General features: G+C 40.4%; 1 protein-coding gene across 2 annotated transcripts in view; it reads right to left on the bottom strand.

The window, feature by feature from the left end:
- Window positions 1-13,562, bottom strand: part of Arhgap42 (Rho GTPase activating protein 42) — a 247,051-nt gene that overhangs the window by 24,299 nt on the left and 209,190 nt on the right. For both annotated transcript variants that reach the window (XM_029481163.1, XM_021171512.2), the window contains 2 exons: window positions 12,397-12,475; window positions 10,995-11,034 (listed from right to left, as the gene is read on the bottom strand). In XM_029481163.1, coding sequence (XP_029337023.1) covers window positions 10,995-11,034; window positions 12,397-12,475 — 119 coding nt within the window. The remainder of the gene's footprint in view (window positions 1-10,994; window positions 11,035-12,396; window positions 12,476-13,562) is intronic.

Genomic DNA, 13,562 nt, shown 5'->3' on the forward strand with positions numbered 1-13,562 from the left:
CTACTGCATTCATCAAATATCTTAATTCATCAGGGAGTCTCCCACTCAGTTACTTCATGAAGCTGCATAGTAGGAAGCACAGACCCCTCGATGTGGTGTTGAGGCCCTCCACTTTTCCTGAGGCAGCATCCCCCACATCCAGAAGAATGAAAAGTAAGAGAAAGGCCTTTCGGGTATTTATTCTTCCCCCATGAGGCCACTACAGCATTGTGAGGCCCTAAGCATAATTCATCAGCTTGCTGAAAACTCTAGTGCTCTCTTTCCATTTAGGGTCTGGGTTTCAAGCTTGCTTCTCTTTAAGTTATTCTTTATACTCAGAGTAACCCAGATCTACTCAGTCTTCCTGCAGGACTTGTGAGTACACATGCACAACCTGAGTCCATGGCCTGGACCTCCTCTACCCCTGGTCTTCACGTAGAAAATAGCAAATAATTTTCACTCTGTGCTAGACTTTCTTTAAATCAAGCTTAGGGTTGGGAAGATGGTTCCGTGGTCAGAGGCACTTGCTGCCAGACATTATGACCAGAATTTGATCTCTGAGACCCACAAAGAAGAAACAGAGAATCAACTCTTGCAAGTTGTCCTCTGAGCTCCACACAAAAGCCACTACAGCATGTGTCCACCAACTACAGCCATCACTCAATATCAATCATGTAATAAATATATAAGCTGTGAAGGCAAAACTAAACTAGATTAATTACATAAAGGAAAACATTTAAAAATGCCAAGTAAGAGGAAAACTTGAAAAGTCTTTATATTGTTATAATTTTCATCATGTGTGAGGCATGCAATTTTTTAGTATGCTAAAATAGTAATAAATAAGAATAATTCAAACCATTAAAATTTAAACCCTTCCAATTTTAAAATGGTTTTAATTTTAACTTAAAATTTGGGTAACTGAGCACATTGTTCATCTTGTCAATGAAACTGTATAGGAGGAAGAAATCATTTCCAAACTGTTTCAATAAAACTAACCTATAACACATAGAACCAAGAAAACAGTATAATGTAAAATAGAGTTGTTTTGTTACATGTTCATTTTGAGTTAAATAAGCAATAGACAGGCTATCTTTCAAATGCAGACTGTAATTTGGAAATAATGTCCTAGTCTATTCTAATACACTGAAAGCAGCTGCCTTACATAGCAAAAATATGTTAGAGTTCTTTGACTATAATGCATGATCATTATTAATTCAGGGTGTGGAGAAAAATCAAAACAGTGTTGGCAATAGCAACCAAGCATTTTTGTTTGTTGCCTTGAACTGTTTGGACTTTACCTCAAAGAGCTAACTCCATGGAGCTGAGACAACAGCCAACATTGAATACAGACAGGCAACCAACCCTGCAGCCTCATCCAAGTCCGGATATGATTCTGTGTGTCTTAGAGCATGCCTATTGACTTTTACAGATGAGATCCTTCACGTATAAGATGGAAAAAGTGGGCCTTCTGGTTTCCATCTGTGCCCGGAGCTGATCCTGTGCCATAGGACTCCATATATAAATAGTGTTAGGAGAGAGCTGGTCTCCCAGGAGTATCTCCACACCTGCAAGCACAGGTAAGACTACAACTTCTCTTCAAATTCCTGGTCCAAGACGGACCCTCCCAGAGCCATCAAAACACAGGAACAGCTGGGGACAGGATGCTGCTGGTTTCTGTCTGCACCCAAGAGCTGACCATGTAGCCACAGCTCTCCATACCTAAATTCCACACTGAGAGTTTCCCAGGAGTACTGACACAGAAGCTTGTAGGAGAGAAAAACCACAGTAAGAAACAGCAAGACTAGGTAATCAGGGATAACCAGATGGTGAAAGGCAAGGACAAGAACATAAGCAACAGAAACCAAGGATACTTGGCATCATCAGAACCCAATTCTCCCACCACAATGAGCCCTGGTTACCCCAATACACCAGAAAAGCAAGGCTCTGATTTAAAGTCACATCACAGGATGATTATAGAAGACTTTAAGAAGGACATAAATAACTCCCTTAAAAAAATACAAGAGAACACGGGTAAAAAGGTAGAACCCCTTAAAGGGAAAACACAAAAATCCCTTTTAAAAAGATAAGGAAGGACACTTCATACTCATCAAAGGAAAAAAAATCTACCAAGAAGAACTCTCAATTCTGAACATCTATGCTTCAAATGCAAGGGCACCCACATTCATAAAAGAAACTTTAATAAAGCTCAAAGCATACAATGCACCACACACAACAACAGTGGGAGACTTCAATAGCCCACTCCCATCAATGGACACATCATGGAAATACAAACTAAACAAAGAAACAGTGAAACTAACAGAAATTATGGACCAAATGGGTTTAACAGATATCAATAGAACATTTCATCCTAAAACAAAAGAATATACCTTCTTCTCAGCACCTCACCCTCTCCAAAATTGACCTCAACAGATATAAGAAGACTGAAATAATCCCATGCCTCCTATCAGATCACTATGGATTAAGGTTGGTCTTCAATAGCAACAAAACACCAGGAAGCACACATACACGTAGAAGCTGAAGAACACTCTACTCAATAACTTGGTCCAGGAAGAAATAAAGAAAGAAATTAAAGACTTTTAAGAGTTTAATGAAAACCAAAGCACAACATACTCAAACTTATGGGACACAATCAAAGCAGTGCTAAGATAAGAACTCATAACTCTGAGTGCCTCCAAAAAGAAACTGCAGAGAGCATACACTAGGAGCTTAACAGCACACCTGAAAACTCTAGAACAAAACTAAGCAAATACACCCAAGAGGAGTAGGCAGGAAATAAGTAAACACAGGGCTGAAATCAACCATGTAGAAACAAAAAGAACTATACAAAGAATCAACAACACAAGGAGGAGCTGGTTGTTTGAGAAAATCAACAAGATAAATAAACCCTTAGCCAGACTAATCAGAAGGCATAGAGACAATATCCAAATTAACAAAATCAGAAATTAAAAGGGAGATATAATAACAGAAACTGGGGAAATTAAAAAAAAAATCATCAGATCCTACTACAAAAGCCTATACTCAACACCTGGAAAATCTGGATGAAATGGACAATTTTGTAGACAGACACCAAATAACAAATTTAAATAAGGATCAGATAAATCATCTAAACAGTCCCTTAATCCCTAAAGAAATAAAAGCAGTCACCAAAATTATCACAAACAAAAAAGCCTAGGACCAGATGAGTTTAGTGCAGAGTTCTATTAAACCTTCCAGAAAGACCTAATACCAATACTCTTCAAACTATTCCACAAAATAGAAACAGAAGGAACACTACTTGATTCTTTCTGTGAAGCCACAGTTACTCTGATACTAAAACCTCACAAAGACACAACAAAGAAAGAGAACTTTAGACCAATTTCACTTATGAATATCAGTGCAAAAACACTCAATAAAATTCTCACAAATCGAATCCAAGAGCACATGAAAATGATCATTCATCATGATCAAGTAGGCTTCATCACAGGGATGGAGGGATAATTCAATATACAGAAATCTATCAATGTAATTCACTACATAAACAAACTCAAAGAAAAGAAATACATGGTCAATTCATTAGGTGCTGAAAAATCATTTGAAAAAATCCAACACCCCTTCATGATAAAAGTCTTAGAAAGGTCAGAAATTTAAGGCCCATACATAAACATAGTAAAAGCAATATATAGCAAACCAGTATACAACATCAAACTAAATAGAGAGAAACTTGAATCAATCCCACTAAAATCAGGGACTAGAAAAGGCTGCCTGTTCTCTCCCTATCCATTCAATATAGTACTTGATGTTCTAGCTAGAGTAATTAGACAACAAAAGGAAGTCAAAGGGATACAAATTGGAAAGGAAGAAATCAAAATAACACTATTTGCAGATGACAGTATACTTAAATGACCCTAAAAACTCTACCAGAGAATTCGTACAGCTGATTAACAACTTCAGCAAAGTAGCTGGATATAAAATTAACTTAAACAGATCAGTAGCCTTCCTATACTCAAATGATAAGCAGTCCGAGAAAGAGGTTAGGGAAATGACACCCTTCACAATAGTCACAAACACTATAAAGTATCTTGGTGTGACTCTAACTAAACAAGTGAAAGATCTCCATGACAAGAAGGAAATCAAAGAGATCTCAGAAGATGGAAAAATCCCCCATGCTTGTGGATTGGCAGGATTAATATAGTACAAATAGCCATCTTGCTGAAAGCAATCTACATATTCAATGCAATCCCCATCAAAATTCCAAATCAATTCCACATAGAGTTAGAAAGAACAATTCTCAAATTCATTTGGAATAACAAAAAACCCAGGAGAGTGAAAACTATTCTGAACAATGAAAGAACTTCTGGGGGAATCACCATCCCTGCCTTCAAGCTGTACTACAGAGCAATAGTGATAAAAACTGCATGGTACTGGTACAGTGACAGACAGGCAGATCAATGGAATACAACTGAATACCCAGAAATGAACCCACATACCTATGTTTTCTTGATCTTTGACAAGGGAGCTAAAACCATCCAGGGGAAAATAGAAAGCATTTTCAACAAATGGTACTAGTTCAACTGGCTGTCCACATGTAGAAGAATGCTAATTGATCCGTTCTTATCTCCCTGTACAAAGCTCAAGTCAAAGTGGATCAAGGAACTCCACATAAAATCAGATCCACTATATCTAATAAAAGAGAAAGTGGGGAAAAGTCTCAAACACAAGGGCACAGGGGAACAGTTCCTGAACAGAACACCAATGGCTTATGCTCTAAGATCAAGAATTGACAAATGGCACCTCATAAAATTGCAAAGCTTCTGTACAGCAAAGGACACTGTCAATACGACATAATGGCAACCAACAGATTGGGAAAAGGTCTTTACCAACCCTACTTCCAATAGAGGGTTAGTATCCAATATATAAAAAGAACTCAAGAAGTTAGATTCCAGAGAACCAAATAACCCTATTAAAATTGGAGAACAGAGCTAACCAGAGAATTTTCAACTGAGGAAACTGGAAGGGCTGAAAGACACCTAAAGAAATGTTCAATATCCTCAGTCATCAGGGAAATGCAAATCAAAACAACCCTGAGATTCTTCCTCACACCAGTCAGAATGGCTAAGATGAAAATCTCAGGTGACAGCAAATGCTGCCAAAGATGTGGATTAAGAGAAACACTCCTCCATTGCTGGTGGGATTGCAAGCTGGTACAAACACTCTGGAAATCAGTCTGGCGGTTCCTTAAAGAACTGGACCTGAGGACCCAGCTATCCAACTCCTCGGCATATACCCAGAAAATGCCCCTACATGTAATAAGGACACATGCTCCACTATATTCATAGCAGGCATATTTATAATAGCCAGAAGCTAGAAACAACCCAGGTGTCCTTCAACAGAATAGCAGATACAGAAAATGTGGTACATTTACAGAATGGAATACTCCTCAGTTATTAAAAACAATGACATCATTAAATTTGCAGGCAAGTGGATGGAACTTGAGAATATCATTCTGGGTGAGGTGACTCAGTCACAAATAAACAAACATAACACATACTCACTAATAAGTGGATATTAGCCCAATAGTTAGGAATACTCAAGATGCAATTCACAGACCATATGTAGTATAAGAAGAAGGAAGACCAAAATGTGCATTCTTTAGTGCTTTTTAGAAGGGTGAACAAAATATTCACAGGAGGAAATATGGAGACAGTGTGTGGAGCAGAGACTGAAGGAAAGGCCATCCAGAGAGTGCTCCACGTAGGGATCCATCCTAAATATAGTCACCAAACCCAGATGTTATTGTGGACACCAGGAAGTGCTTGCTGATGGGAGCCTGGTATGGCTGTTTCCTGAGAGACTCTGCCAAAGCCTGACAAATACAGAGGCAGATGCTTGCAGCCAACCATTGATTGGAACGAGGACAGGAATCCCAGATGGAGGAGTTGGAGAAGAGACTGAAGGACCTGAGAGGGTTTGCAGCCCCATAGAGGGAGCAACAATGTTAACAATCCAGAGCCCCCCCCCCCGCCCCCCCGGAGCTCCTGGGGACTGGACCAACAACCAAAGAATACACATGGAGCTACCAATGATGCTGGTCACATATATGGCAGAAGATAGCCTTGTTGGACATTAGTGTGAGGAGAGGCCCTTGTTCCTGAGGGTGTTTGATGCCCTAGTGTAGGGTAATGCCAGGGCAGGAGGACGGGAGTGGGTGTATGGGAAAGCACCCTCATAGAGGCAGGGGGAGGTAGGATGGGATAAGGGGTTTCTGAAGGGGAGATCTGGAAAGGGGAAAATATTTGAAATGTAAATAAAGAAACTATCCAATAGAAGAAAAAGCATTCATTCATTCAAAAAAAAGAAAAAAGATGTGAATAGTGGCAATGGGTAGACACAACTGTCATCCCAGCACTACAGAGCAGAGTAGGATGGAGAATGCAGAGGTTAAGGCCAGCTTGGGCTACACAGTGAGACTGTGTTAAACCCAAAACTAACAGCGACAATAAAAGACAACAGAAACAAAAGGGTCCTTCGAGGTGAGAGGATGGAAAGCAGAAGATGTAGTCAAATCCAGATGAGAAAGGAAGATGATGTGTACCCTTCCAATTAAAACTCATGTCACTAGGAGTTGGGGAGATGACTCAGTAGGTAAAAGTGCTTGCCACATAAGCATGGTAACTAGCGTTCAGATACCCAGCAGGCCACAAAAATACAAAAAATAAAACAACAACAAAAAATACCCTCCTAGGTGGACATGGAAGCTCAGCCATAATTCCAAACCCAGAAAGCAGAGACAGAGGACCCCCCCCCCCCGCCCCCCAGCTAAGTGGGCTAGTGAGGCTAGCCCTTGGTGAGCTCTTGTTTTTGCTGAGAGACTTCCACTCAGTGTATAATGTGAAAGAACAATGGTAGATGACTTCAGACACCAGTCTTAGACCACCCCATTGGCCCACAAGTACACACACATAAGCATGGGTACACACACACACACACACACACACACAAAGAAAACAAACAAAAATACATATAAACACAAAGATACAGAGTCATGTAAAAGCATTCAGAGACTTGCCCATACACAACATATAATGAAACTGGTAAAAAGAGAATAAAATGTTTGTTAGTTGACATGGTTTTAATCTCTTTTACAAACTTAGTATAAAAATCTCACCTTATAGGACTGCTAAAGGATGAATTAAAAAAAAAACACTTTAAAAGCTACAAAAATGATGTTTTAAGTAAAGTAAGTGATGTGGGGTGTTGGCTTTGTGCTCACACCTGTTGCTGACTGCAGTTTAATGTAAACCCCTGTGTGTATATGGATGCGTCAGGCCTTCCTTATTCTTTGGGTATGTCTGAAACAACTACAGCTTGAGGAAGTGTCAACCAGCAGTGTCCTTGTTTAAAAAAGAATGTCATATTACTTAAAACACACACACACAAACAAACAAAACAGAGCAAACTGAAGCCAGAGCAATGCTTTGTTTCTTTGAATAGACATAGCTCAAGCATTTAGTGGGGGAAGCCTTGTGATCCTAGGAGGCAGCTGAGAAGATTAAGAAATGTTCCATTATGCTTCAATAAATCGCATGGATTAAATGCAATACAACACTGAACTGAAAAGACTGTGCACACTGTAGCTACTGTTTACATATGTTCACTGCTTTGTCCCTCATCCAGGAAGACCATATTTCTTAGAATCTTGAAGACTAGTTATCATTATAGAATCAATGCTATCCAATGCGATGGAATGAAAATGATTCTATTGTCACTTCCCAGGAGACCAAGGTTATTGCAATTGGCATAGGATCAGCGTGATGCAGAAGGAGGTTACACTCTGAACTCCCAAATCACTGAGGCCCTTTGTGGACATCCACTATGAGCCAGATAAGAACATTTGCTGCTGCAAGCCTCTGAGATCTGCCAATCAGTAATCAGCTGTCACCACAGCCTGGCCTGGCCTTCTCTCATTTAATATGTGTAATTTAAGCAATTTTTGCTGTGACAACACAGACTCAAGAAAATAAATTCAAGCCAACAAAATTCATAGTCTTAATGAGAATAATATGCCCCCTTTGCATCATCTCATGTCAGTTCACATTCCCAAAGGTCTGTTGAACAATGCCTCCACTACAGTGCTCAACATTCACTGATATGGTGGAGAAAAGGGGGCATATGGTTAACATAGTTTGTCTCCAGTTGACCTGTAAAATATAGCCTTGGGAAATATCAAATTTTAGGACATTTGTGTGATGCAAAATGATCAATATTCTAAAGTCATGAGAGGGTTATTATATAGCTTTCATTAGTGCTAAGAAAAATTCAACTAAAGATGTTGGTTTTAATGGCTGAAAAATAGAAACCACTTACTATTAATTACAGAAAAGACAGCCATGGAAAGTTTCATTAATATGTTAAATGACACCATTAAAAGGGGTGTGCATGAGCTGGGAGATGGCATGAGTAAAGCTCTTACCATGCAAGCTTGAAGTTAAACCTGAGGAACCTACGTGAGGTTAGACTTGGGAGATGAAACTGCCCTCCTAGCACTCAGACAATCGATGGGAGTCACAGAAAAGAGATCCCCTGGAAGCCCAGGGCTGGGTAGCCTGGTGTGCTCAGCTGCAAACAGGAGGCCTTGTCGTTATTAAAGTAGACAGTAAGGACCAACAGAGAGGTTGTTCTCTGAGCTGCACACAATGCTATGGCAAGGGGGTCCCCACACTTACACACACACAGATAGTGAGTGTTTCTCTTAGCTCTACTATGGCAGAAGACAACGTATTCTTGGCATGGGGTAGAAAGAAAGGGAACTCATCTTACGTGGTAGAAACATGAAGTTCTGGATGGGGGCTATGTCTACTTCAGAACAGTCAGCCAAGAAGAGCAATCGAATGCTATTCCTTTGGTCCCCTTTCTCCACCATGCCTGAGACTGAGCAAGCTTCTTCCATGGCTTCCTCGAGGGGTAAAGTGGATCAGCTAACAAGCTATAAACTCTCTGGAGACTGTTCTGTGCCCCACCCCTACTTCTCCGTGTTTTGACGAAGACCAGAAGAATACTGAGAGCCCACCTGCCACCAAATTCCCAGACACTGAAATCCTACAGTACTAATGGCATCTGGTCTGAAGACAAACTACTTAATAAAGTTGAGTTACTCAGTCAAAAGTTAAGTATAAGCATTTTTCCCCGTTGAAAACTGTTCAGGGCCAAAGCTTTTATTAAAATCCAACTAAAGTTTCCATGAGGCTGTTTAGCATCACAAAAGCTATGAATCTCGACAGAGTTCCAACAGCAGTGAGGACAAGAACTGCTTTTTGCAGCTAAAGAGGTTTTGTTCTTTCAACTGCCTCCTGACTCAAAACCCAGCTCTCCCTTCCTCCGTGTGACCCTGGTGGTCTCACTGCACCTCCCTGGGGCTGCCAGGAAAAAGCAATGCTTGTCTTTAATCTCTCACTCACATTTCTAATCTGGCAATCTGACTAAAACGTACAGATATCCAACATCATGCCATATGTGTTTTTAGAGGGAAAAAGGAGACAAGAACACATTTATCTTGAGATACCCTCAGGACCTTTCTCTTCTTTCTAAAGGACCCATGTAACATGTGTAAGCTAGAACTCTCTTTGGTGGGAGTAAAACTGCATTTGACCTTTGAACATACAGAGCTTTGTCCCTGTGGGAGGGTAAAATGATGGCCCAAGCTACCTAGGACACCTGGAAAATCCCAGTGACAAACTATTCAAGCAAGGCTCAGGAGGAAGACTGTGCACTGACAGCAGCTGTTTAGAATATGAAGAGAAAGGTTAATGTCTGTTTCACACTAGGAAGACCACATGCCAAGGCACACATGAAGAAAGTCATCTAGACAATGGTTAAATGTTAAAGCCCTTCAGGAACTTTAAGAGTGTATATCCCACACAAACATCCACTGAGATACATCCCTGTTATCCACCCAGGAGTAAAGCAGAAAAATATAGAAAGGACCACACAGGAGGATGTGGAATTAAATACTTTGGCTTACAGAATTGCTACTTCATCTAGATCCAGGGGTGAAGAACCTGCTAAAGTCCCCCACAAAATTTGCCACCTGAGGAGCAACAGGCTTAAGGTGGCAGCAGAGAAAAACTCTGACACACTGATTGCCTTTTTCTTTGTTAAGGGCCAAGACAGAGGTGTTCAGCTATGACTACTAGTCAAGAAAGATGATTTTGTTTTCCTGAAAAAGGAGTTCAGATGGCAAAATTATGGCATTTTCCTAGTGAGGTTCTATCTCAATGGTCCCATTTGAGGAGAAGTCCCATTCTCATTTCAACTAGGCAGCATCTGTTTAAAAATAAGGATAGATACTTTCAAAAAATAAAATAATTAATGATGTTTTATAGTCTCCAGAAGAACATATTATGTTCTTCATAACCAAATAGACATACGTTCAATATCCTGGCCAGTTTTTTCTGGGGTTCTTGTTTCATTTCTCACATGGAGGTTTGCCCTGAGAATGACCAAACTTTCCTTTTCTAATGAGTTACGCAGCTTTACTTATAGCACAGAGAGCAAGTATTGAATCAAGTGTGACAGCAAAGCAAGGGACTTCTTCCTGCTCAGACTGTACAGGTCTTTTGGCTACACCAGAACACCACAGCCTCATTCTCTGCTCTATGGCATGTCTCTGAACACAGCCTTGTTGAGAACACTCCGTCGTCCTTACTGTTTGTTTTCATGATACTGTGTGGAATTAGAAGTTAAGGGTTTTCCCTCAGGTTGTGTTTGAAGGGATGGACCAAGCTGAGGGGGATGACACCAGCAAGGATCATATTCAGAACTCACATGCTCTTTCTATGGCTTTCTTGTTTTTCTGTCAGGAAATGTGACTGCATTGATTTATGGTTTACTCTTCAGGGTCAGTCAGAATGTAGAAAAGCTTGTTTCTCATTAAAAATTTCTGTTTCTTTAAAACTCTTAGTCCAAAATCTATGAAGTGTTCATGCAAAAGCTCTAAAGGGAGAGGAAAAATGACTTACTTTCTTCTTTCTTGCTAATTATGGCGGGTAGCGTGTAAATCTAGAGAAGAAAGGACATCAATTAGTTACTGCCATTTATGGCCACCCAGAATATTGGCAAGGTGATGCTTACATAAAAACAAAAATCCAGGGACCAGGCTTGCAGGCCACCAGCTGACCAGGCACTAGGCTGGCAGTCCACCAACTGACCAGGGCCTAGGCTGGCAGTCCACCGACTGATTCCAGGGTGTTCCCATTTGCTCAGCTTATCTACTGACCCCTGCTATGGGTATATCCTTGATGGTCCAACCTGAGCTAAGTTCTGCCCTTCTCCATCTGACTTGGGCATTTCACTCTCTTTTCCAACTCATGCTTATAGCACCTTCTTCTGGAAGTGTCTCTCACCATAAAATTCATCTGACTTTGCTCCTTCCTCAAACTTATTTCATGTGGGCACAGTCTTGTTGACATTGCTGACATCACAAACCATTCCTGAATCTGCTCTAGGTCAGGACTTCTTAGGTATTTGTTAAAAGTTTTTCAGAAATTTAAAATCTAGCACTGATTGAAATTTTTGATTTTTGATTGACTGACACTAACAACAACACAGTAAAAAAAAAGAAAATAACATAGAGCCAAATCCTTTTACTATCTAGTTTTGTAGTCTTGAAATCACACCTTTGTGTACTTAGTGCTTAAAATTTAGACTGTAAACTTTAGAGTCTAAAATGGACTCTCAGTGCCTGGCACACCTGACTGTAACCTAGGAACAGGGTTTGAGGGAGGCTCTCAGGGTCCGTAGAACATGCTAGCTAGTGCTGTTACTCACGCATTACTTGGACTGCTCTGGGTCTTTGCCACCAGTAGAATCTTCTCTAGTGATGGAGTGGTATCTGTTTTTTTCAATGTGCTCTCCTTCTATGACCCGAGAACAGTGTTCAGTAAGGAAGCAAAGAGCAACGAGTAGCTCCTCTCTTCCCTGCATAAAGCTCCCTGGTGTTTGTGAGTAAACTACTACACAGAGACATCAAAACGACTATTACAGACAAGATGTGCATCACATGGGGATGGCTCCCACCACAGCTCTGGTCAATTGCTGGTCTTTAAAGAGAAGCCTAGACCACAGGATGACCCCACACATATTCCTAATAAAATGAGGCAAGACATGAAACCAAATTCATGACTGTAAATGCTTTAAAGTAATTTTAGAATTGTACATTGGTCTAGGTAATCTCCCTGAAAGACTAATTACAAGGAGTTACATGATAATGACTGAGGAGACACCAGGAAAGCAGGACAGGCCGTTCTCTTCTTTGTTACTTTAATGCTTCCAGTTATATTGTATACACATAAAAAGGAAATGCAGAGGTGCTTTGTAAGTTTTAGAGTGAAACAAAAATTAGATATGGCGTCACACTCTTACCGGTTCTTTCCCGTCCATGGCCTCCAGCCAGAGCTTCCGGTTAGCTTCAGAGAATGCCTGTAGCGTAATGATGCCATGCCTATCAATAGACAGACACTATACATGTGACATTCATTCTACTGTGCCTTGGCTAATTTTCTACAGCATTTGTTAATTTTCATATCCTTGATTAATTAATTATAAACTCATAATTTGGAAAGAAAAGATTAGAAGAATGAAGAAAATAGAAAAAGAAAACTGGAAGGTTTGTTTTACAGTCCTTTTCTGGAAAAGTCATGCATGTCACTCACACATGACAGACACTCACACATGACACACATGACACTCACACCCATACATGCACTCACACGCATGCATACACACATACACTCTCAAACACTTACCTGCTCACATACATACGTGGAAACCCAGATACTCATACACATCTACACATGTGGACACCCATAGACAGACACACATATACACATGTACAAGCACACACATGCGCACACACTTTTTAAATTTAAATGATGACAGGTAAGTCATGAATGTATTGAGTACAGGGTTGTCTGGAGGAATTAATTCAAAGTTTCCCCCGAAAAGGTCAAAAAGATGGCAAATGCATATCCACTGCTACTCAGTCACCTGCTATTCAACAGTGAGAGTGATTAAGCTCATGAGCCTGATATGGGACCAGCCAGTCACTAAAAATGGCTTAGCTCACAACCAGCCAATGGTCCGTAGCATTTCTCTGAACCGTGATCACAGTATTAAATGAAGTCCCCAAAATAATTCTCACGCCAGGCATGCTGTGAATGTCTGCACTGGGAGGCTGAGACCAGAGAATCACAAGCCCAAGGCCAGCATGGCTTACACAATGAGTCTGAGTCCAGACTTGGACTACAAAATAAGATCCTGTCTCAACAATGTCCCCAAATTTCTTCCATGCAGTCACTGTGAAAAATTACTTAAGGATGTATTTCCAGATAAAAGAAGGCACCAAATAGAGGGGAGTTGAGGGTGATATAAAACTTATACATTAACTCATGTACAAGAATTGATATAAACCCATAATTCCCCTGCAAAACACTGGGAACTTTCACTACTTACATGAAATGATTAAAAAGCTGGAATAGCCAGGCGTGGTGGCACACGCCTTTAATCCCAGCACTCGGGAGGCAGAGGCA

This window comes from Mus caroli, chromosome 9 (assembly GCF_900094665.2).
Source record: "Mus caroli chromosome 9, CAROLI_EIJ_v1.1, whole genome shotgun sequence".
Lineage (NCBI taxonomy): Eukaryota > Metazoa > Chordata > Mammalia > Rodentia > Muridae > Mus > Mus caroli.